At 36.8% G+C, this 27,368-nt stretch overlaps 1 protein-coding gene and 2 pseudogenes across 1 annotated transcript; all 3 read right to left on the reverse strand.

Moving 5' to 3' along the window:
• Nucleotides 1–858: 858 nt before the first annotated feature.
• LOC133053739 (olfactory receptor 4C46-like) lies at nt 859–1,788 on the reverse strand. The gene has a single exon (XM_061138252.1). It carries the CDS (start codon nt 1,786–1,788, stop codon nt 859–861), a length of 930 nt encoding a protein of 309 aa, XP_060994235.1.
• Nucleotides 1,789–16,039: 14,251 nt separating this feature from the next.
• On the reverse strand, nt 16,040–22,057 carry LOC133053725 (olfactory receptor 4C11-like; annotated as a pseudogene).
• A 399-nt stretch (nt 22,058–22,456) lies between these two features.
• LOC133053726 (olfactory receptor 4C46-like) lies at nt 22,457–23,396 on the reverse strand (annotated as a pseudogene).
• Nucleotides 23,397–27,368: the final 3,972 nt, after the last annotated feature.

Raw genomic sequence — 27,368 nt, forward strand, 5'->3', positions numbered from 1 at the left:
CCTGGGTGGGGAGGATACCCTGGAGAAGGAAACGGCAATCCACTCCACTATTCTTGCCTGGAAAATCCCATGGACAGAGGAGCCTGGCAGGCTACAGTTCATGGGGTTGCAAGAGTCAGACATGACTTAGCGACTAAACTACCACCATGCATAATAAAATGGTGTGTGCATATCTATCTATCTATCCATCTATCTATCTATTTATACTATTGTATATATAACTAATGTATATATGCCAATTTTTATCAAAATAGCATATATGTGTATATAGACAGAAAGATGGATATATAGTCACTCACAGTCCCTGTCTCAATAAATGGTAACTGGTATAATCATTCCACCATTTTATCATCATTGCCTGGCCATAGACTACTGCAGTTAATAACATGATCTAGAAAAAAAAAAAAAAAAAAAACTTGGTCTGAGAGGTCAGTTAGATTCCAGTTACAGGTTTTTCATTATATTTCTGTTTTGGAACATAGTCCTTTCTATTTGCTTACACACCTGTAAAATGGGGATGATAGCAGTATCTACCTCTTTATATTGTTATAGAGATTGCAGCTGAATATTAACATAATAATATTTCTATTGTGATGAAAGCTTATGAATCCATATACAATAATGAAGCCAGTAAAACTAGAATCCAATTTGGCAGAACTTTCCAAATACGCAAACATTAGTCCCAGGTTAGGTTTGTCTTTCTTTACCTGAAACCATTTCTTCTCTTCACCTTGCAGAATGTATGATTTGTAGGTTTTATTTTTTTTTTAAATCTCATAGGTATTCTTAGCCTAAGTTACAAATAATATCCTTTTGATCCTTGCATCAGTTGAATGAATGTTAGGTTTCTCAAACATCTTATTGATCACCTGAAATCACTTTCCTACTACACAATTTCCTAATGGCATTTTTCATCTGGTCATTTCTCAAAGTATAGATTAAGGGATTTAACATGGGTGTTATCATAGTGTAGAATATAGCAACTGCTTTATCAATAGGTAAGCTAGTTGCTGGTCTCAGGTACTCAAATATGCAAGGTAAAAAGAAAAATACGACTGCTGTGATATGGGAGACACAGGTGGAGAGAGCTTTCTGTCGAGCTTCCAAACTCTGGGTTTTTAAGGAGTGCAGAATGACTGCATAGGAGCCAATCAAGAGAAGAAAGTTTAGCAGACAGATGAAACCACTGTTGGCAGCAACAAAGAGCCCTAGAGTGTGGGTATCAGTGCAGGCAAGATCGAGCAAAGGGTTCAGATCGCACATAAAGTGGTCTATGACATTAGGGCCACAGAACGGTAATTTCATGATGAAGAGAATCTGTATGGTTGCATGAAGAAAGCCTCCCACCCGTGACACTCCTACTAAAAGGCCACAAACCTGCCAGTTCATGATAGTAGTATAATGCAAGGGCTTACAGATGGCCACATAGCGGTCATATGCCATCGCGGTAAGCAGAATGATGTCAGCACCTGCAAACAAATGTTCCCCAAAGATCTGCATCATGCATTCATAGAAAGGACTCCTTTTCTTTTCATAGAGTGAATCTATGATCACTTTAGAGGTATTGACACAGGAATAGCAGGCATCAATGAACGAGAGATGAACCAGGAAATAGTACATGGGGGACTCCAATAATGAACTGGCTTTGATGGAGACCATAGTGAGCACATTCCCCACAATAGAGACAATATAGACAATCAAAAACACAACGAATATGGTTTTCTGCATCTTTGGATTCTGTGAGAGCCCCAATAGAACAAACTCTGTCACATTGTTTCTATTCTCCATGTATCTCAGGTTAAGATTAATTCATGTTACTTGAAAAAGTCACATTTCATTAACTTAACCTTGAATTCATTGTCTGTCAACGTTATAAACAGTAAATGCCTAAATTCTATTAAGTACATAAGGCTTATGAAATTTTTTTGAGATAGAAAAACTGGTCTGATCTCTTGAAGATTACTCAAAGTCTCTCCTGGGTAATGGGATTTTTATAGTATAGACATAAAGATCTTGATGCAGAGGCAGGAGTTGATCTGTGGACACTTAATTATGTAAGATGACTCTGAGCGTAAGGTGAAACAGTAGATCTTCCACATAGTGGGAGACTGAAAAGAGAGGTAGAAAATATGTGTAAGGCTATGCATGCAAAGCTAAGGAATTTTCCTTTTATTTTTAGGAAAGGGGAAATCAGAAATGGTAATTGATAATATGAGTATAAAAACAAAGAGGGACTGAAAAAGTGTAAATCACCAATATAACTCTAGAGATGTTCATGTGACTAAATGAAGTGGGCTGAGATTCTGTTTGGAGATATAAACCAGAGAAAGGAACCCCAGTACCATACTCTTTATACGTGTTGACATAAAGTGTAATAGGTTATTGCTGTGTGTTTTTTGTGTGCCTAGATGCCTCAGTTGTCTGACTCTTTGTGACCCTATGGACCATAGCCTGCCAGGCTCCTCTGTCCATGGGTTTCTCAGGCAAGAATACTGGAGTGGGTTGCCATGCCCTCCTCCAGTGAATTTTCCTGACCCAGGGATTGAACCTGTATCTCCTGCATGGCAGGTGGATTCTTGACCACTGAACCACTGGGGAGGCCAGGGTATTGCTGATGGGAAAGTAATGAAAGAATACAGGAGCTACTGCAATAGATTTGATGAAGCATGTTGCCTAAACCCAACAACTTTATAAGAGCTAACATAATTTTAATGATAGATTGCTATATGCACGTTGTGGTAGAAACCTGTATGGGTGATATTATTTCACTGTTTTGCAAGTGAGAAGCAATGTCAGAAAATCATGATGATGATAATAATAATTGAAACTTACTGAGCAGTTACTGTGCTTTCAGTTATTGAAGACATTGAGGGTTTAATTCTTATAACAAACTTCTTAGACAGTTACTACTGTCACTTTATGCTCATTTTACACATTAAGAAATAGAAGCTTAGAGAACTTAAGGATCTTGCCCAAGATCAAGCAGATAATAAAGACTTAACCATGATTAGATCTTTTTCTTCTACATTCTTAACCCATGCTCTGTATTATTATGTCATAATAAACAAGACTTAACTAGTGAACTAAATTTTATATGACCACATTGACTAAGTGCTTTAGTAAAATTTCAGGGGCAAGTATCTAGGAAGCAAATTCATCAACAGATACACAAATACCCATACATACACACAATGCACACACACAGAGCATAATATTTAACCTCAAATGTTAATAACCATGTGGTGTTGCTTTTGTGGTAGATCCATTTTATCTCTGTTTTCCTTCACCTCATTTCTTCTCTCTCCAGTTCCCTTCCAAAGCATAATCCTACAGACTCTTCTGCAAAATATGAAAAATGACAATCTCAGTGCTGAGATGTGTTGTTCTGTGAATCAGAAAGGCCAGATAAGAATCTTGCTTTTCCCCACTTTCAACTTCTTGTATCTAAGATGTGTTTCTTGGCACTTTACATCCTTTTTTTGTCTAAAATAAAGTGAGCATGGTATCCACCTCATTGGCTATAATGAGAACTGACTGAGGAAACATATCCCCCACACTGCTGAGGACAGACAAAGGAACTTCACTTATTTTTATGACTGTTTATTCACCCAGGAGTGGGAACAATTGACATTCTGAGCAATAATACAGGGAAACATCTAACCATGCAACAAACTAAGGAAGAATCATCTTCAATTTTACTTTTCACTCAGTTGTGTCCAACACTTTGTGACCCTGTGGACAGTAGCCCACAAGGCTCCTGTCTGTAGGATTCTCCAGGCAGAATACTGGACTGAGTGGATTGCCATGGCCTCTTCCACGGGATCTTCCCAATCCAGGGATCGAATCCAGGTCTGCCACATTGCAGGAGGATTTTTTACCTTCTGATCCACCAGGGAAGCCCCAAAGAAGCCACAGAGATCCATACTGTTCACAACAGTTGATCTCAAGAAAAGTTCTTCATGTTTGGGTTTCAAATAAACAGGTTATGATTTCTATCATTTAATATTCACATTATATATTTTTGTGTGGGAAAATATTTTTTGCATTTATATGTTTTTGATTCTCCTAATTGGTTTCAGTTACTAAAGGCAGTATCTTAGGATGAAAGAAAGGTATGTGGTGTTAGGGAGCTGGATTTTAAAATTTCTTAATCTCTATGAGTCCCAACATTTTCATTTGTCAAATTAGTTTAAGTATATTTACCAACTATTTCTTGAAAAATGGGGTAGAGGTAAAATGCTCTATTAGTATATTTGAGAAGTGTGGAAACATAATGCTAACTCTGTATGAAAGCTAACAATCTTTTATAGTCTTCAGCACTGTTGAAAATCTTACCTCTTACTGCTAGAAGAACTTATGGATAATTGTGAGTGCTCAAATATAATCCCATCTTCAAGCTGACCTCCTCTTGAGATAAGTAACTTGCAGTATTTAGATAGTTCAGTTCAGTCACTTAGTTGTGTCTGACTCTTTGCAACCCCATGGACTGCAGCACACCAGGCTTCCCAGTCCATCACCGACTCTCAGAGTCATCTAAAGATATTTAGATAATTTCACATCAAATCAATGGTTGAAAAATGTCTTTTTGTAAGTCTAAATATTTTCTTCTAGCCCAAAGCCTCAAAAAGTTTTTTACAGAAAACCCTGGACTTGCATTTAGAATGGGCTTATTTGGAACACTGAGGAGAAATGATCTTCCATAGATGACTCTGGACCCATGGGCAGGAGGTAGTATATGTGGTGAAAACACATTCAAATGGCTCGCTCTACCTGTGATGAATCTCTCTCTGTAGATGTAAATGGTCAAAGAAAACATTTTAACATGTTTAACATGGATATTTAAAGAAGTTCCACTAAGGTTCAAGAAGCTTGTCTTGTAGCTTCTACTTTCCCTCCCAGGAATAAATTATATCCATTGATGGAATGGCTTTGTCTTAGAAGGTAGTATTCTGGAGAAACATACTTGAAAAACATTCATTCTTGAGTGGGGAATTGTATTCCCTGCACTTGCAACCAAAATGTGTGAGTTCCCTTTCTTTATCTGAATCAGGCTTTCTAAGAAGGCTGAATGTTATGTGAATAGTAATTATGGCATAATTCCAGCATGGGGACCTGTGATATAGTTAAACTGTGCACTCATGTCAGAGAGAGAACTTCAATTTTATTCATATTAGAATCTAGTATCTACTAGCTGAGAGCCCAAGTGGTGAGGGCACAAATTAATGGCATCAGTTTTGTTTCTTTAATTTACTTTTAATGGGAGTAGTTGCTTTACAACATCATATTACTTTCTGCTATACAGTAAAGTGAATTGGGTATGCATACACATATCCCCACTTTATTTATTTATTTACTTTTAAATTTCCTTTCCACTTAATATAGATATGCCCTTCTGAATTTCCCAATTCAGCCCACCATCCCTTCCCCTCCTTGGTATCTGTATGTTTGTTTCCATGCCTATACCTCAGTTTCAGCTACTTATTTTGCAAATAAGTTCATCTGTATTATTTTTCTAAATTACACTCATAAGCAATATTATATGATATTTGTGTTTCTCTTTCTGACATACTTCACCCTATGTGACAGTTTCTAGTTCCATCCATGCCTCTGAAAATGGCAAAAGCTCATTCCTTTTTATGGCTGAATAATATTCCATTGTAAATATGTACCACATCTTCTTTATTCATTCTTCTGTTGATGGGCTTCCATGTCCTGGGTATTAGTGCTGCAAGAACATTGGAGTGCCTGTCTTTCAGAATTACGGTTTTCTCTGGGTATAGGCCCAAGAGTACAATTACTGTGGTAGGTCTATTTTCAGATTTTTATGCAACCAGTACACTGTTCTCCATGGTGGTTGCATCAATTTACATTCCCACCACATCCTCTCCAACACTTATTTTTTTTGTAGATTTTTAGGAGATGGCCATTCTGACTAGTATGAGGTGAGAACTCATTGTAGTTTTGATTTGCATTTCTCTAATAATTAGTGCCATTGAGCATTCTCTCATGTGTGTGTTGGCCATTTGTATGCCTTCTTTGGAAAAATATATGTTTAGTTTTTCTGCTCATTTTTTGATAGAGTTGTTTGCTTTTTTGATATTGAGTTGCATGAGATCTTTGTGTATTTTGTAGATTAATCCTTTGACAGGTACTTCATTTGTGAACATTTTCTCCCATTTTGAGAGTTTTTGTCTTTTCATCTTATTTATGATTTCCATTGTTGTGCAAAAACTGAAGTTTAATTAGGTTTCATTTGTTTATTTTTGTTTTCATTTCCATTAATCTGGGGGGGGGGTGGCGGTCAAAAAAGATCTTGCTGTGATTTTTGTCAAACAATGCAATGCCTGTGTTTTCCTCAAAGAGTTTTATAGAGTCCAGCTTTACATTTAGGCATTTGATCCATTTTGAGTTTATTTTTGTGTATAGTGTTAAGAAGCGTCCCGATTTCATTCTTTTACATGAAGTTCCCCAGTTTTAGCACCACTTAATGAAGAGCTTCTCTTTTCTCTGTTGTGCATATTCTTGCCTGCTTTATCATAGAGTGACTATGGTTGTGTGGGTTTAACTCTGAGCTTTCTATCATATTCTATCTATCTATATTCCTTTCTTGTGCCAGTACCATGCTGTCTTGATTACTGTAGCTTTGTAGTGTAGTCTGAAGTCAGGGAGCATGATTCTTCTTGCTCTGTTTTTCTTTCTCAAGTTTGCTTTGGCTACTCAAGGTCTTTTGTGATTCCAGACACATTGAAAATTTATTTTTTTTCTAATTCTGTGAAAAATGCCATTGGTAATTTGATAGAGATTGCATTGAATCTGAAGATTCCTTTGGGTACTATAGTTATGTTCACAATACTGATTCTTCCAATCCAAGAACATGGTATATCTCTCCATCTGTTTGTGAATCTTGATTGCTTTTATCAGTATCTTATACTTTTCCAAAAACAGTATTTTTGCCTCCTTAGGTATTTTTATTCCTAGATATTTCATTCATTTTGTTGCAGTAATAACTGGGATTGTTTCTTTAATTTCTCTTTCTGAACTTTTGTTGTTACTGTATAGGGATACAAGAGATTTCTGTGTATTAATTTTGTACCCTTCAACTTTACCAAATGTATTGATTAGTTCTAATACTTTTCTTTTGGCATCTTGTAGATTTTCTATGTACAGTATCAAATCATCTGCAAACAGTCACAGGTTTTCTTCTTTTCCCATTTGGATACCTTTTATTTATTTTCTCTCTGACTATCATGGCTAGGACTACCAAAACTCTGTTGAATAATAGTGGTGAGAGTGGACATCCTTGTCTTGTTAGTGATCTGAGAAGAAATGTTTTCAGTTTTTCACCACTGAGAATGCTTTTTACTGCATTTTGTTTGTTTGTTTTTTGTATATGGCCTTCATTATGTTGAGGTATATTCCCTCTGTGGCCACTTTCAGGACATTTTTTATTGTAAATGATTGCTGAATTTTGTCCAAAGGTTTTTTCCTGCATCTTTGGAGATGACAATATGGTTTTTATTCTTCAATTACTTTATATGTTATATCACATTGATTGATTTCCATACAGTGAAGAATTCTTGCATTCCTCAGATAAATCCCACATGGATCATGGTGTATAATCCTTTTAATGTGTTGTTGGATTTAATTAATGAGTATTTTGTTGAGGCTTTATTTAAAATTTAACAACTGGAATATAGAGTACAATGGAAAAGAGAATTTAGAGGGGGCAGACTTGTCTTATTTCCAGATGCTCTTTATCAGATTGAGTAAATTTCCCTTTCCCCACTTGGTAACATATTTTTTTTTTAATTCATAAATCTAAATAGAACTACAGTAGCTAGTAAACATCTATTGAAATTATCTTGCTATTCTTCTCCTTTATTCTATTAGTTTAGTGAATATAATAGTGGTAAAGAATCCACCTGCTAATGTGGGAGATACAAGAGAGGTGAGTTCAATCTCTGGGTCAGGAAGATCCCCTGAAGAAGGAAATGGCAACGCACTCCAGTATTCTTGCCTGGAAAGTTCAGTGGACAAAGGAGCCTGGAGGGCTAGAGTCCACAGGATCTCAAAGAGTTGGACACCACTGAGCACACATGCACACACACACAGAGTGAATATATTTGATTATTTTTCTCTATTTTCAGCAATGTTTTATTTTTGGTATAACCTATTTGGCTTCCCTGGTGGTTCATATGTATACTTTACTTATTATGTATTCCAGACACATGTGTTTTGTCATATTTATTATACATATACAAAGTATGAGGTATTTGTATACAAAATGTTATGCAAGATTGATCTTTTATACACAAACACACTTTCCCCCTAGTCTGTGAATTTACTTTAATTTTTTAAAGTCTTTCATTTTTTTGGATAGTTTTATGGTTCATGCTTCTCATGTCATATCTAATAAATAGTGATCAACCTCTACATCTCTTTGCCTTTTCCTACTGTTCATGGGGTTCTCACAGCAAAAATATTGGAGTAATTAGCCATTCCCTCCTCCAGACTACCTTATCTGCCTTCTGAGAAATCTGTATGCAAGTCAAGGATCAACAGTTAGAATTGGACATGGAAAAACAGGCTGGTTTAAAATTAGCAAAGGACCATGTCAAATCTGTATATTGGTACAACTTATATGGATGTACATCATGAGAAATCTGGGCTGGACAAATCACAGACTGGAATCAAGATTGCTGGAAGAAAAAAAAATCAATAAGCTCAGATATGCAGATGATACAACTCTAATGGCAGAAAGTGAAGAGGAGCTACAGAGACTCTTGAAGGTGAAAGAGGAGAGTGAAAAAGCTGGCTTAAAACTCACCATTCAAAAAACTATGATTATGGCATCTGGTCCCACCATTTCATGGCAAATAGATGGGTAAACAATGGAAACAGTGACAGATTTTATTTTCCTGGGTTCCAAAGTCATTGTGGATGGTGACCATAGCCATGAAAATAAAAGACACTTGCTCCTTGGAAAGAAAGCTATGACAAATCTAGTCAATGTATTAAAACACTGAAGCATCACTTTGCCAACAAAAGCCCATATAGTCAAAGCTTTGGTTTTAAAGTAGTCATGTTCAGATGTGAGAGTTGGATCATAAAGTAGGCTGAAGGCCAAAGAGTCATCGCCTTCAAATTGTGGTGCTGGAAAAGACTCTTTAAAGTCCCATGAACAGCAAGGAGATCAAACCAGTCAATCCTAAAGGAAATCAACCCTGAATATTCATTGGAAGGATTGACGGGGGAGCTCTAATACTTTGGCAACCTGATATGAGAATACAACTCATTGGAAAAAATCCTGATCCTGGGAAAGATTGAAGGCAAAAAGAGAAGGGGACAGCAGAAAATGAGATAGCTAGGTAGCATCACTGACTCAGTAGAGATGAAACTGTGGAAATCTCTGGAGTTTGTCTCACTAAGGACATGGGAGCCTAGTACGCTGCAGTCCATGGAGTCGCAAAGAGTCCAACAAGACTTACCAACTGAACAACAACCTCATGATAAAAATAGTTCTTCTAGAATTTTTATGGTTTAGATTTTGCATCTAGTTCACTGACTTATTCTGCATCAATATTAGTGTATAGTGTGAAGTATTGTTGAGGTTCACTTTTTTGCAAGTGGATATCATATTGATCTGGCTTTTGTTGAAAGATCTATTATTTCCACACTGAATTTCTTTGATATCTTTGTTGGAAAATTCATACATTTAGATTTTATGAACATTCTAATATATTTAAATAGCACATAACTTGTTTTGTGGTAATTTTATACTATGTCTTGAATTTAGGTTGAATAAATCTTTTTTGGAGAGTGATTTTCTACCATGAGCTTCCAGACCAAACCAAGTCTCTAAAAGATCAGCAAGAGTAGGAAATGGATCACTTAACTCAGAAATCTGATTTTCTGTGTAGGTTACTAAATGCTTGTTATTGTAGGATTCATCTGGTGTAAAAATACAGCATTGCATTTGAATTATTTCACAAATTCCCCCTGGATATGGCCATATGTTTTCTGTAATTTAGTTTTCTTATCATGTGCTGTTGGCTTGCTCACTCAAGTCAGAGTCTTTGTGACACTGTGGACTATAGCCCACTAGACCGCTCTGTCCATGGGGTTTCCCAGGCAAGAGTACTGCAGTTGGTTGCCATTTCTTTCTCACAGAGATTCGAGAATTCAGTAAGTTTGTGGCTTGATTACTGTCATTCTAGGCCTTATATGTGAATTCTGAAAAAGTTTCCATATAGACAATTATATCTTTCCATCCTCATGAAGGCATAAAAATAGCTGTTAAATACCAGTGAAATACTGACCTCTTTGTCCATCAGGCTCATATAATAACAAAATTACTGGGGTCATAACTAAGTTAGTGCACAAATTGCCTTGAGCACAAGAGTACTTCTTCCTATCCATCCAAGTAGAAGCCAGGGTCATACATTGGTATAACTAATCATGACCTGAGATACAGGTATAATAGAAACAACATGACAGAATCTGTTCTACTGGGACTCTCACAAAATCCAAAGATGCAGAAAATCATATTTGTTGTGTTTTTGGTCATCACATTGTCTCTATGGTAGGAAATGTGCCCACTATGGTCACCATCACCACCAGCTCTTTATTAGGTTAACCTATGTACTAGTTCCTGGCCCATCTCTCTTTTGTTGATGCCTGCTACTCTTATGTAACTATTCCCAAACTGATCATATATTCACTCTATGAAAACAGAATCAGCCCTTTCAATGAATGCATAATTCAGATCTTTGGGGAACATGTATTTGCAGATGCTTATGTCATCCTGCTCACCGCGATGGCCTATGACAGCTATGTGGCCATCTGCAAGCCCTTGCTCACCGTGATGGCCTGTGACCTCTGTGTGGCCATCTGCAAGCCCTTGCTCACCATGATGGCCTGTGACCTCTGTGTGGCCATCTGCAAGCCCTTGCTCACCGTGATGGCCTGTGACTCTATGTGGCCATCGGGAAGCCCTTGCACTATACGACCATCATGAATCAGGGACTGTGTGGACTGCTAGTGGAAGCGACATGGATGCGAGGCTTTATTCATTCAACCCTAGAGCTCCTCTTTATCACAAGATTACCCTTCTATGGCCCTAATGCTATAGATCAAAAACAGTCTAGGACTACTCTTAAGTATTTGATGCTTTATTAAAACCAAATTCGAGCCTAGTTTTACAAGCTTGATTATTGTATATGTAGTCATAAGATTTCATCCCAGTAAAATGCATTTAAAAAAATTAAAGATATAGTGATGAAGCTTCCCTGGTAGTCCAGTGGTTAAGAATGTGACTGAAACGAAGGGGACAATATTTGACCCCAGTCCAGGAGGATTCCACATGCTGCAGGGCAACTAAGGCTGCTTGCCACACTATGGAGCCCATACCCCACAATTACTGAAGCCTAAGTGCCTAGAGCCTGTGCTCCTCAACAAGAGAAGCCATCACAGTGAGAAGCCCACACGCTATCACAAAGAGTAGTCCCAGGCTACCACAACCAGAGAAAGCCCACACGCAGAAGTAAAGTTGCTAAGTAGCAAAGATTAATTAATTAAAAATAAATGCACAAAAAATAAGCAAAAAAAAAAAAAAAACAGTGATATTCAGCAGTAATATTTACAGCAATACAAAAAGCAAACACTTATATTATCTTCATTTTACAGGTGGGTAAACAAATGAAAGGAGTACATTGTGAAACAGGAATATTGAAGAACATGTAACCAGAATCTAACTGACATCTCAGATCATGCACTTAAGTGCTGAGAGAGATGGCCAAGGCAATGATGATCGAAAGGCAGCATAACTATACTAATTAGTACTTATTGATTTAGGGACTTGATGGACTACCTATCCATTTCCCTGTCCATATACATGCATACACACATATATATGTTGTATATGTATATATATTTTTACATGTGGACACATATAAATAATATTCATACATTTAATTACTTATATAGTGTACATTTATGTTCATTAACTATAAATAATTCTAACAATTATATGAAAAATATAATATATATACCCCAAATATATATATATGTATATATATATATATATATATATATATATATATATATAAACTTGCAATTATTTTCTCTCATTCTAAGGGTTGTCTTTTCATTTTGTTTATGGGTTCCATTGTGGTGCAAAAACTTTAAAATTTAATGAGGTTTCATTCATATATTTTTGTTTTTATTTTCGTTACTCTAGGAGGTGGATCCAAAAAGATCTTGCTGTGATTTATGTCAAAGAGTTTTCTGGTTATGTTTTCCTCTAAGAGTTTTATAGTGTTTGGCCTTACATTTAAGTTTTTAATCTATTTTGAGTTTATTTTTGTGTATGGTGTTAGGAAGTGTTCTAATTTCATTGTTTTATATATAACTGTCCAGTTCTCCCAGCACCACTTATTGAAGAGGCTGTTTTTTTCTCCATTATATATTCTAGCTTACTTTGTCATAAGTTAGGGGACATAGGTGCATGGGTTTCTCTCTGTGCCTTCTATTCTTTTTTCATAGATCTCTAAATGCTGGAGAGGGTGTGAAGAAAATGGAACCCTCCAACACTGTTGACAGAAAGGTAAATTTATGCAGCAGCTATGGAGACAGTATGAAGGTTCCTTCAGTTCAGTTCAGTTGCTCAGTCATGCCCAACTCTTTGTGACCCCATGAACCGCAGCACGCCAGGCCTCCCTGTCCATCACCAACTCCCAGAGTCCACCCAAACCCATGTCCATTGAGTCAGTGATGCCATCTAACCATCTCATCCTCTGTCTTCCCCTTCTTCTCCTGCCCTCAATCTTTCCCAGCATCAGGGTCTTTTCAGGTGAGTCAGCTCTTCACATCAGATGGCCAAAGTATTGGAGTTTCAGCTTCATCATCAGTCAGTCCAAGGAATATTCAGGACTGATTTCCTTTAGGATGGACTGGTTGGATCTCCTTGCTGTCCAAGGGTCTCTCAAGAGTCTTCTCCAATACCACAGTTCGAAAGCATCAATTCTTCGGCACTCAGCTTTCTTTATAGTCCAACTCTCACATCCATACATGACTACTGTAAAAACCATAGCCTTGACTAGACGGACCTTTGTTGACAAAGTAATGGCTCTGCTTTTTAATATGTGGTTTAGGTTAGTCATAACTTTCCTTCCAAGGAGCAAGGGTCTTTCAATTTCATGGCTGCAATCACCATCTGCAGTGATTTTGAAGCACAAGAAAATAAAGTCAGCCACTGTTTCCACTGTGTCCCCATCTATTTGCCATGAAGTGATGGGACCAGACGTCATGATCTTAGTTTTCTGAATGTTGAGCTTTAAGCCAACTTTTTTACTCTCCTCTTTCACTTTCATCAAGAGGCTCTTTAGTTCTTCTTCACTTTCTGCCATAAGGGTGGTGTCATCTGCATATCTGAGGTTATCGATATTTCTCCCGGCAATTTTGATTCCAGGTTGTGCTTCCTCCAGTCCAGCATTTCTCATGATGTAAGCTAAAAGTAGAACTACCATATGACCCATCAATCCCACACTTGTGCATAACTCTAGGAAAAAACAATTTGAAAAGATACATGCACCATAATGTTCATTACAACACTATTTATAGTAGTCAGGACATGGAAGCCATCTAAAGGCCCATCAATAAAGGAATGGATAAAGAAGTTGCGGTACAAATATAAAGTGGAATGTCACTCAACCATGCTGTGCTGTGCTTATTTGCTCAGTCCTGTCCGACTCTTTTTAACCCCATTGACTGTGGCCCACCAGGCTCCACTGTCCAGGGGATTCTCCAGGCAAGAATACTGGAGTGGGTTGTCATGCCTTCCTCCAGGGGATCTTCCTAACCCAGGGATCGAATCCAGGTCTCCCGCATTGCAGACAGATTCTTTACTGTCTGAGCCACCAGGGAAGCCCTATTCAGTCATAAAAAGAACAAAATAATGCTATATGAGTAAACATGGATGGACCTAGAGATTGTCATGTTGAGTAAAGTAAGTCAGACAAAGGTAAATGTCGTATGATATCACTTGTATATGGGATTTCTAAAAAGAGGGTGTAAATGAACTTATTTGTAAACCAGAAATAGAGCCATAGATGTAGAAAATAAATTTATGTTTACCAGGGAATAAGGAGGGGCAGGGATAATTTGGGAGCTTGGGACTGACATGTACACACTACCATTTATAAACTAGATAGCTAAAAAGGACCTGTTGTATACACAGGGAACTACTCAATACTCTGTTATAGCCTATATGGGAAAAGAATCTAAATAAAAAAGTGGATATATGCATATGCATAACAGATTCACTTTCTATATACCTGAGACTAACAGAACATTGTAAATTGACAATGTACCAGTATATTTTAAAATATCAGAACAACACATAACACACAAAACCAATGCTTGATGGATATCTTCAGTTTTACTTTTCTTCCATTATAACTGTAACTTGTATTCTCTGAATAAAATAAAATATTGCTGGCAAACATATTTGGTGGTCATTAATTAAAAATAGAAATTTTAATAATTATACTTAAAATTCATTTATGATAACAATAGCACATACTAGAGTTTGTTATGTATGCAATCTTGAACTCTTATGACAATCTTGAACCCTTATGACAAGCCAATAACATAGAGATTATTTTAATTTCCATTTTATAGACAAACTCTGAGGCCTAGAAGTCCATCTATCTTTCTTGAAGTTACAGGCCTATGAGGTGATAGAACAAGGATTTGGATTCATAAAGACTGAACCCAAAGCTAATGCTCTTAATCATTATATTCTTCTCCCCATTTCAAAGCTAGAATAAAACAAGTTCATGACCACTTCATCAATTCCTAATGTTTCCTGTGTTGTAGTTCACACTGCAGATGATTAAATAAAGTGGATTAGAGGAATTTATTATGAATTAGAGATAAGGAAAACATATGAAGCTGTTTTGAAACCTTCCTTCTTATATTTCTCAGCAGAACAATCTTGAGGATGGGTTTACTCTGGGAACTTCTGAGAAGTTTGCTATTTGTTCTGAATTTGCTATTTGTGTTTTTGAAAGACACATTCAACTTTATAGTATATTTGAGACATAACTGAGATAGCAAAACAGGACTGGAAACATATCAGGAATTCTACTTCTTCCTGAGAGAAATGAAAGTATACTTAGAATTGAGAGTTTCTCCTTTAGGTGAATCACTTTTGAGGGCAGATGACTATTCACAATTATACACTCTGTTTATATTAATAGCATCTTCCAAAAATCATTTAAAATTACACCATTTCCCCTAGTTAATTTGGCTGCAAGTACTTCTGAACCACATAAAAACTTCTAAGTAGTCTTTCCCCGTATAACATCTTATTCTAGTATCTAAACTTTATGTTTTCATCTGCATGTGAGCTTATTTTCTTCTCTTTTATATCTCTTACATTTGTTCATCCATTCAATCATCTGAAGTACAAATAACCAGAAACCCCTCTATAGTAAGTGTATGTGTCTGTGCCTGTTTGAGTACTGGCATGAGGGCTATTTAGACTAGATGAGCTTGTACCAAAATTATGACAGTTCTCTTCTCTTTTATATATATGGGCCTCCTGATGCATACATGAAACTTTTGAGCCACCAGTTTAGACACTGAATTTTGCAATGTCCCAAAAAGTACAAATACATGAGAATTTTTTTTTAAATGTTATTTTTACTCTGTTGCTGATGCACAGGGAAGCCTGGTGTCCTGCAGTCCATGGGGTTGCAAAGAGCCGGACACAACTGAGGGACTTAACTGAACTGAACTGGCTGAAAAATAAACTCTGACAGGGGATCATGATTAGAATTGGCAAGTGCAGTCCATGTTAGTATGAGAAGCCTTGGTATTCATCTTGCCTGTGAACTAAAAAAAATAAATAAATAAAGCAAAGCATGCTTTGATTTTATTTATGCTATTCCCACAAGAGTCAAGCATTGTCATATATGATAATTTGTGCAGATTCACTAAAACCATGACTCAATAAACAATCAATCCAGGCCCAAATTCATCTTTTGTTTTCTGAGGTAATTCTGACATGCCATAACTTTTCATGGCATTTTTCACTTCTGCATTCTTCAGTGTGTAGATGAGTGGATTGACGAAGGGTGTTCCAATTGTGTAAAATACTTCCATCATTTTGTCCATGGGGAATGTGGTTGGGGGCCAAGTATATATAAACATACACGGACCAAACGATAAGACAACTACAATGACATGGAAAGTGCAGGTGGAGAGGGCCTTTTCCCTCCCTTCTGCAATGTGGTTCTGCAGTGAATGTAAGATAACAATGTAAGAGATCATCAGAATTATAAAACTGCTTGCACAAAATGCCCCACTATTAATCACCACCAGTAAGTTCATCACATAAATACACATGCATTCAAGTTTCAACAGTGGCTGCATATCACAGCAATAGTGATCAATCAAATTGGATCCGCAGAATGGCAATCTCAAGGCCAGAATAATCTGAACCACAGAATGTGTAAAAGACCCTATCCATGCAAGAGTAATCAGGATGATGCAGACTTGCCAGCTCATGATGGTTGCATAGCTCAAGGGCTTACAAATAGTCACATACTGATCCATGGCCATGAGGACCAGGACAAAGATCTCCATGCATCCAAATAAATGCAGTGCAAAGACCTGAGTCAGGCACTCATTGTAAGATATGCTTTTCTTTGCAAACAGGACATCCATGATTAATCTCAGGGCTATTGAAGTTGAAAAGCATGTATCAACCAAAGACAAATAAAACAGGAAGAAGTACATGGGACTCCCAAGTGTCCGGCTGAATTTTATGGTCATAATAATAAGCAAATTGTCCATCAACGTTCCTACATAGAAAATGAAGATTACATATACCATTTTCTGTCTCTTGGGATCTTGAGTCGATCCTAACAGTATGAACTCGGTTACACTGTTTTGCCATATTGTTTCATGTGGTGAGGGCAAAGCTCTGATGAGAAAGTATCTGCAAAGGAGAAAAGAAGAAAGAAAATGGCATGAATGCTACATGCATGATAAGTCACTTTAGTCCTGTCCCACTCTTTGTGATCCCATGGACTGTAGTCACCAGGGCCTCTGTCCACGGAATTCTCCAGGCAAGAACACTAGAATGGATTGCTATTTCCTTCTTCAGGGTATCTTCCTGACCCAGGAACTGAACCAGTGTCTGTCTCCTGCTTTGGCAGGTGGGTTTTTTTTTTTTTTTTTTTTGTTACCACTAGCGCAATAGAGCCCTAATACGTACACATGATCATGGGATTGCCACCTTCCAATGCATAATCATTTGTCTGCAGTGCAATGCTTTATCTGAATTAAATGGAATTCATAATACTCATTCAACCTGTTTCTTAAATGCATCTGAAAATAATAATATAAGAAATTGAAAATAATAAAAAGTAAATAAATCTTCAGATGCCATGAATATTAATTTGAGTTATTTCACAAGAGTGAATAATTTTTTAGCTGAAGGTTATATTCGATTTCTATCAAGGACATATTGATATTAATGTTCCCTATCGCAGAAGTAGAGAAAGAGTTTACCTAATTTACTCAATATGCTGTCACATCTTCAACAAAATGTCTAGTGATAAAATACTCTTCTAATCAATATTGCCTTGAGTAATGTTGTCTAAACATTTCAGAATGTCTTTCATAATAAAACCTGAAGATTCTTGAGAATCTCTTGGACAGCAGAGAGATCAAACCAGTCAATCCTAAAGGAAGTCAGTCCTGAATATTCATTGGAATGACTGATGCTGAAGTTGAAGCTCCAATGTTTGGCCACTTGATGAGAAGAACTGACTCACTGAAAAGACCCTGACACTGGGAAAGATTGAAAGCAGGAGGAGAAGAGGATAACAGAGGATGAGATCACAGCGTCAGATAACAGAGGCATTACAGACTCAAAGAACACGAATTTGAATAAACTCTGGGAGATAGAGGAGGACAGGGAAGTCTGGTATGCTGCAGTACCTGCGGTTGTAAAGAGTCGGATATAACGTAGTGACTGAACTACAACAAAGCACACATACAAATATATGCACAAGACACACTGCATTACACACGTAGACACATGTGACAGACTGAGTGGATTACACATGTAGACACGTGTGATAGATTGAGTGGATTATACACACAGACTCATGTGATAGACTGAGTGGATTATACACATAGACACACGTGATAGACTGAGTGGATTATACACACAAACACATGTGATAGACTGAGTGGATTATACACACAGACACATGTGATAGACTGAGTGGATTATACACACAGATACACGTGATAGACTGAGCGGATTATACACACAGACACATGTGATAGACTGAGTGGATTATACACACAGACACACGTGATAGACTGAGTGGACTATACACGTAGACACATGTGATAGACTGAGTGGACTATACACGTAGACACATGTGATAGACTGAGTGGATTACACACATAGACACATGTGATAGACTGAGTGGATTATACATAGCAATGAGTACACAGCAAGTCGGTCCAGTCTATCACTAAATTTATTTTAATCTGTTGCCTTGACTAAGTTTAATATTTACTTTACTTCTTAAACATTTCTAGTTGTTTACAATTTTAATATTTTTCCATTTTAATGTGGTTTCTTTTAGTATTTTAAAATCTTCATTGAATTTATCACAACATTGCTTCTGTTTTTTGTTTTGTTTTTCCTGGCTGCAGGGCTTGTGTAATCTTAGCTCCTGACCAGGAATTGAACCCACACCCCCTACATTGGAAGGCAAAGTCATTTTTTTTTCCATTTTTTTTTTTTTAAGGTGGAGGCTAATTACTTTACAATATTGTAGTGGTTTTTGCCATACATTGACATCAATTAGCCATGGATTTACCATGGATGTATTCCCCATCCCGATCCCCCCTCCCACCTCCCTCTCCACCCAATCCCTTTGGGTCTTCCCAGTGCACCAGCCCCAAGCACTTGTCTCATGCATCCAACCTGGCTGGTGATCTGTTTCACCCTAGATAATATACATGTTTCGATGCTGTTCTCTTGAAACCTCCCATCCTCACCTTCTCCCACAGAGTCCAAAAGTCTGTTCTGTACATCTGTCTCTTTTTCTGTTTTGTATATAGGGTTATCGTTACCATCTTTCTAAATTCCATATATATGCGTTAGTATACTGTATTGGTGGTTATCTTTCTGGCTTACTTCACTCTGTATAATGGACTCCAGTTTCATCCATCTCATTAGAACTGATTCAAATGAATTCTTTTCATGGCTGAGTAATATTACATGGTGTATATGTACCACAGCTTCCTTATTCATTCATCTGCTGATGGGCATCTAGGTTGCTTCCATGTCCTGGCTATTATAAACAGTGCTGCGATGAACATTGGGGTGCACATGTCTCTTTCAGATCTGGTTTTCTCGGTGTGTATGCCCAGAAGTGGGATTGCTAGGTCATATGGCAGTTCTATTTCCAGTTTTTACAGAAATCTCCACACTGTTCTCCATAGCGGCTGTACTAGTTTGCATTACCACCAACAGTGTAAGAGGGTTCCCTTTTCTCCACACCCTCTCCAGCATTTATTGCTTGTAGACTTTTGGATAGCAGCCATCCTGACTGGCGTGTAATGGTACCTCATTGTGGTTTTGATTTATATTTCTCTGATAATGAGTGATGCTGAGCATCTTTTCATGTGTTTGTTAGCCATCTGTATGTCTTCTTTGGAGAAATGTCTGTTTAGTTCTTTGGCCCATTTTTTGATTGGGTCATTTATTTTTCTGGAATTGAGCTGTAGGAGTTGTTTGTATATTTTTTAGATTAATCCTTTGTCTATTGCTTCGTTTGCTATTATTTTCTCCCAATCTGAGGGCTGTCTTTTCACCTTGCTTATAGTTTCCTTTCTTGTGCAAAAGTTTTTAAGTTTCATTAGGTCCCATTTGTTTATTTTTGCTTTTATTTCCAATATTCTGGGAGATGGGTCACAGAGGATCCTGCTGTGATTTATGTCAGAGAGTGTTTTGAGACAGCTCAAGCCTCTACCATTTCATACCCAGATAATTATGGTAACCTTCTAACTGCTCTACTGCTGCCTGTCTTGCTCCCTTCAATTTATTTTCTGTACTGTATCTGGAGTCATCACCTAAATCTCAACTTTAACTGCATCATTCGCTAACTTAAAAGACCATTCAGTCATTTCCACATAGTACATATAGCATCAAGCCTTGACACAATTATGAGACCCTTCTTTAACTTCCCTATTTCTGTCTCTTGCTATTTTCCCTTTATAAGCTAAATGCCCAGTGTGTTTCCTGGCATATAGTGGGAATACAATAAATAATTTTAAATGAATAGTTGATGTCACAACCACAACTCTATCAAAATTATTAGGATTCCTGCATTCTTATATTCACCTTCTAGCCTTTGTTATATAGTCCATCTCCAAGAACACCCTTACTTCAGTTGGTGCCTATTTACTCTGGTAACATTTTCTCATACTTTGAGTTTCAGTTTTGAGATTTTCTTCACTCTGCAAACTTTTTGATTCCAAAGTCTTTGTTGTATATCCATCAAGCATGCTCTCATAGCATCCTGTGCTTCCACTGTCTTATTTTTTGTAAAATTGCATTGTAATCACCTATACTTTTGGGGGTCTCTCAGTGGTCCTGAATTTTGTGAAGGCATCTCTTGAATTTCTCTTTATCACTGCTGCTGCTGCTGCTAAGTTGCTTCAGTAGTGTCTGACCCCATAGATAGCAGCCCACCAGGCTCCCCCATCCCTGGGATTCTCCAGGCAAGAATCCTGAAGTGGGTTGCCATTTCCTTTTCCAATGCATGAAAGTGAAAAGTAAAAGTGAAAAATGAAAGTGAAATCGCTCAGTCGTGTCCGACTCTTCGCAACCCCATAGACAGCAGCTTACCAGGCTCCTCCGTCTGTGGTATTTGCCAGACAAGAGCACTGGAGGGTGTTGCCAGTTCCTTCTCCACTTATCACTGAAACCCAAGCAAATATTAATGTGCTTTATTCATTCCTTGGACCCAAAACTATTTGTTGTTCAGTGAACGGAGGATGAAAATGATAAATGGAATACATTTATAGTGAAATTACTTTGTATGTAACTGAAGCTACTTATTTAAAAAAAAAAAAAAACTTTTCATAATATAATGCTACCCAAAAGCAAACTGATTAACAAATAACAGAAAAAGCCCACAGTAACAAATAATGAAATCTTGGTAATAGCACAAAGAATAAAAGGTACATAATTTGCTCATTTGATAACAGAAACAGCTTTAGTTTCTTTTCATAGTTCAAGTGGGAATAAATAAAAATTGTGATTTCCAAGGAGATAAGACTAGAATTCATCCCAGACTCTGAAACACGTAAAAGTAGAAAAAGTTTCCTAATCTCTTTCACAACCTTATTTATCTTCATTTTATTAATGTTATTCATCTCTCTTTAACTTATACTATTTATTCAGCATTTATTATGAACCAGCCATTGGGATAATTGTAAAAAAAGTTTTCAAATAGGCAATACTTTATGCAGTATGACTATTTATATACTTAATAAATTGAAATTCCCATCTGACATTAAATAGTATTTTATTTGAATCATCCCTCCTTCTGATTCCTTATCAGGATAAGATCATAACATGAGTGATTGGAAGTGATTCTGAATGCAATAGGAAATTTTGAAATATAGTATATCATTTATTACTTAGATATTAAATGGTCCATTGCTTTTATATTCCTAGGATAGTTACACACCACAATAACACACTACTTGACATAAAATCATCAGCTCTGACTCATAAAAAGTAGTCAGCATTATTAATTAAAATCATTAGCATGTATTCATATATAACAACAACTAAATATATACACATTATGATAGTATATATACTAAGGTATAATATATATCTCTATCAATATATATTTCAGCAGAACTGTTTCTATAAATGTTAACAAATATAGCTATGTTGCTTGCTGATCATTATGGCCTGGTCGTACCTCACAGCATTTAAGAACATGGTCTGACAGTTCAGGTAGGTTCTGGTTACTGGTTCCTCAGTATTTTTGCTTTGAAACATACTCCTTGCCGTTTATTGGCTCACTTGTAATAGGGCAATAATAGCTATGTCTACACTTTGGATTGTAATTGAAATTATTAATAAATATCAGCATGTCTTGTTACTTTTGTTTTAATAGAAAAATAACTTTGAATTCATAAACATTAATGAAGTTAGATAAAAAGGTAAAAATTTAGTAGTTTTCCAAATTTACAAATGCCTATTTTTTTGTCCCATTTCTACACCCATTTATTATTCCCCCTTTTGTATAATTTATGATTTATACTAGTTTCTTTCTTTGGTCAAAAATATCCTTTTGAAGTTCGCCTCTCTTCAATTGACTTTGGTGTCCAGGCACATTTATACTACACCTGAAATAGCATTCCTACTAAACAATTTCCAAATGGCATTCTTCATCTGGTCATTTCTCAAGGTATAGACTAAGGGATTTAACATGGGAGTTATCATAGTGTAGAATACAGCCACTGCTTTATCAATAGGTAAAGTAGCTGCAGGTCTCAAGTACACAAATATGCAGGGCACAAAGAAAAAGATGACTGCTCTGATGTGGGAGATGCAGGTGGAGGGCTTTTGCCTTGCCTCCAAGCTGTAGGTCCTTAGGGAGTGCAGAATGACTACATAAGAGCCCATCAAGAGGAGGAAGTTTAACAGACAGATGAACCCTCTGTTGGCAGCAACAAAGAGCCCTAGAGTGTGGGCATCAGTGCAGGTAAGATCGAGCAAAGGGTTCAGGTCACACATAAAGTGGTCTATGACATTAGGACCACAGAAGGGTAACCTGAAGATGAAGAGGATCTGAATGATTCCATGAAGAAAGCCTCCCAGCCATGCCACTCCCACTAGAAGTCCACACAGCTGCCGAATCATGATGGTCATATAGTGCAAGGGCTTGCAAATGGCCACATAGCAGTCACAGGCCATCACAGTGAGCAGGATGACATCAACACCTCAAAAGAAATGTTCCCCAAATATATGAGTCATGCATCCATTGAAGGGGCTGTGTTTGTTTGTTTGTTTGTTTCTCATAGAGTGAATCTATAATGAGTTTAGGGGTATTGACACAGGAATAGCAGGCATCAATAAAAGAGAAAGGAGCAAGGAAAAAGTACATGGGGTACCCCAATAATGAGCTGGTGGTGATGGTGACCAAGGTGAGCACGTTCTCTACCATAGAGACAACATAGACGACCAGAAACATGGCAAATATGACTTTCTGCATCTTTGGATTCTGTGTGAGTCCCAGTAGAATAAACTCGGTCACATTATTCCTTTTCTCCATGTATCTCATATTATGGTTAATTGCATTACATGAAAAAATATTATTTTTTTGTAATGCAACCTTGAATTCATCGTCTCCGGTAATAAATACCTAAATTCTATTGAGTTCTGTATCCTTATGAGTTTATTTGAGATTAAAAAAAAAAAAAAAGCTTCTGATATCTTGAAAAATTACTCAAATTCTTTCCTGGGAGAAGATAATGTTTAGAATCATGAGGAACTTAGTGAACACAGAGGCAAGAGGGGATCTGTGTGCCCTGAATTATGTGAGATGACTTAGGGCCTTAATAGAAGCAGTAGGTCTCAGGTACAGTGGCAACCAAGCCTGAAAAAAGAAATAGAAAATGGATGCAAAGGCTATAAATTCAAAGTTAAAGAGTTTTTCTTTTAATCTTAGAAAATAAGAAACCAGGGAAATACTAGTGGAAGGATGAAGAAGCATTTGAAAAAGAGGGAATGCAGAATATAACTCTAATAGAGGTCTTTGTGTGAGTTGTATGAAGCAGGTTGAGGTTCAGGAAAGTGAAGGAGGACAGATAAAGGAACCTCAGGATCAGACTAATTGTAATAGTTGGCATAAATTGTAACAGAGCATTGTTGATGAGAAGAAAATTAAAGGATACAGTTACTGTAATTGAATGAGCAATGTGTTGCCTAATTCCAGTAAATTTATAATGCTAACAAACATACTTTCAATGACTGACATCATCATGGCATGATAGCAACCTATGTGGATAGTATTATTTCATTTTTTGCACAGGATTAAAAACTGTAAAGACTACTTTTAGTCATAATAATCATCATTAACTAAAACTTAATGAATACTGACTGTGCTTCAGATTTTTAACTCATGCTCTATATTATGTCATAATAAAATATTTAACTAGTAAACTCTTTTGATATGACCATGATGACTTGAATTACTCTAATAACTTTAGAGGCAAGTGTATATCAAGCAAATACAACAGACACACAGGAACATCCACACATACAGACACAATATACCTTTTTTGAATCCTCAAATATTAGTTAATTAATGAGTTTTAGTAAGCTCCAGGAGATGGTGGAGGACAGGGAAACCTGGCATGCTGCAGTCCATGGGGTCACAAAGAGTGGGACATGACTGAGCAACTGAACAACAGCAGCAACAACATATGGTGCTGCTTTCTTTATAGATCCATTTTATTTTTGTGTTCCCTTAGCCTTTTTGTTCTCTCTCCAAGTCCCCTATAAAATATAATCTCACAGATTCTTCTGCAAAATGTTGAAAATCACAATCCCAGTGGTAAAGTGTGTTGCTTTGAGAATCAGAAAGACCAGATAAGAATCTTGTTTTCCCCTACTTACAGCTTCTTGATCTGGGGTACATTTCTTTGCAGCTTCCATCCTTGTTTCCTCCAATCAAGTGAGAACAATAGTGTCTACCTCACAGGTTGTTATAAAAATGGACAACGGAAGAAGTGGACAAATTCTTAAAAAGTATAACTTTCCAAAACTGAACCAGGAAGAAATAGAAGATCTTAACAGACACATCACAAGCACGGAAATCAAAACTGTAATCAGAAATCTTCCAGCAAACAAAAGCCCAGGACCAGAAGGCTTCACAGCTGAATTCTACCAAAAATTTAGAGAAGAGCTAACACCTCTCTTACTCAAACTCTTCCAGAAAATTGCAGAAGAAGGGAAACTTCCAAACACATTCTATGAGGCCACCATCACCCTAATACCAAAACCAAAGATTCCACAAAAAAAGAAAACTACAGGCCAATATCACTGATGAACATAGATGCAAAAATCCTTAACAAAATTCTAGCAAACAGAATCCAACAACATGTTAAAAAGATCATACATCATGACCAAGTGGGCTTTATCCCAGGAATGCAAGGATTCTTTAATATCTGCAAATCAATCAATGTAATACACCACATTAATAAATTGAAAGATAAAAGCAATATGATTATGTCAATAGATGCAGAAAAAGCCTTTGACAAAATTTAGCATCCATTTATGATAAAAACTCTCCAGAAAGCGGAATAGAAGTACCATACCTCAACATAATAATATGACAAATCCACAGCAAACATTACCCTCAATGGTGAAAAATTGAAAACATTTCCCCTCAAGTTAGGAACAAGACGAGGGTGCCCACTCTCACCACTACTATTCAACATAGTTTTGGAAGTGTTGGCCACAGCAATCAGAGCAGAAAAAGAAATAAAGGGAATCCAGATAGGAAAAGAAGAAGTGAAACTCTCACTGTTTGCAGACAACATGATCCTCTACATAGAAAACCCTAAAGACTCCACCAGAAAATTACTAGAGCTAATCAATGAATATAGTAAAGTTGCAGGATATAAAATTAACACAGAGAACTCCCGTGCATTCCTATACACTAACAATGAGAAAACAGAGAAATTAAGGAAACAATATCATTCACCATTGCAAAAAAAAGAATAAAATAATTAGGAGTATATCTACCTAAAGAAACAAAAGACCTATACATAGAAAACTGTAAAGCACTGATGAAAGAAATCAAAGAGGACACAAACAGATGGAGAAATATACCGTGTTCATGGATTGGAAGAATTAATATTGTGAAAATGACTATACTACCCAAAGCAATCTATAGATTCATTGCAATCCCTACCAAGCTACCAATGGTATTTTTCACAGAACTAGAACAAATAATTTCACTGTTTGTATGGAAATACAAAAAACCTCGAATAGCCAAAGTAATCTTGAGAAAGAAAAATGGAACTGGAAGAATCAACCTGTCTGTCTTCAGACTATACTACAAAGCCAGAGTCATAAAAACAGTATGGTACTGTCACAAAGACAGAAATATAGATCAAGGAAACAGAATTGAAAGCCCAAAGATAAATCCACGAACCTATGGACACCTTATCTTCGACAAAGGAGGCAAGACTATACAATGGAGAAAAGACAACCTCTTTAACAAGTGGTGCTGGAAAAACTGGTCAGCCACTTGTAAAAGAATGAAACTAGAACACTTTCTAATACCATACACAAAAATAAACTCAAAATGGATTAAAGATCTAAATGTAAGACCAGAAACTATAAAACTCCTAGAGGAGAACATAGGAAAAACACTCTGACATAAATCACAGCAGTGTCCTCTATGACCCACCTCCCACAATATTGGAAATAAAAGCAAAAATAAACAAATGGGACCTAATGAAACTTAAAAGCTTTTGCACAAGAAAAGAAACTATAAGCAAGTTGAAAAGACAGCCCTCAGATTGGGAGAAAATAATAGCAAACAAAGCAACAGACAAAGGGTTAATCTCAAAAATATACAAGCAACTCCTGCAGCTCAATTCCAGAAATATAAATGACCCAATCACAAAATGGGCCAAAGAACTAAACAGACATTTCTCCAAAGAAGACATACAGATGGCTAACAAACACATGAAAAGATGCTCAACATCACTCATTATCAGAGAAATGCAAATCAAAACCACAATGAGATGGATGAAACTGGAGCCCATTATACAGAGTGAAGTAAGACAGAAAGATAAACGCCATTACAGTATACTAACACATATATATGGAATTTAGAAAGATGGTAATGATAACCCTATATGCAAAACAGAAAAAGAGACAGAGCTGTACAGAACAGACTTTTGGACTCTGTGGGAGAAAGCGAGGGTGGGATGTTTCGAGAGAACAGCATCAAAACATGTATATTATCTATGGTGAAACAGATCACCAGCCCAGGTTGGGTTCATGAGACAAGTGCTCAGGCCTGGTGCACTGGGAAGACCCAGAGGGATTGGGTGGAGAGGGAGGTGGGAGGGGGGATTGGGATGGGGAATACATGTAAATCCATGGCTGATTCATGTCAATGTATGACAAAAAACCACTACAATATTGTAAAATAATTAGCCTCCAACTAATAAAAATAAATGAAAAAAATTAAAATTAAATTAAATTAAAAAAAAAAAACACACAA

The sequence above is a fragment of the Dama dama genome, unplaced genomic scaffold, assembly GCF_033118175.1.
Source record: "Dama dama isolate Ldn47 unplaced genomic scaffold, ASM3311817v1 ptg000184l, whole genome shotgun sequence".
Taxonomy (NCBI): Eukaryota; Metazoa; Chordata; class Mammalia; order Artiodactyla; family Cervidae; genus Dama; species Dama dama.

Bases quoted from the DNA above. Each gene is read 5' to 3' on its own strand.
- LOC133053739 (XM_061138252.1), bottom strand. From the start codon at position 1,788: ATGGAGAATAGAAACAATGTGACAGAGTTTGTTCTATTGGGGCTCTCA.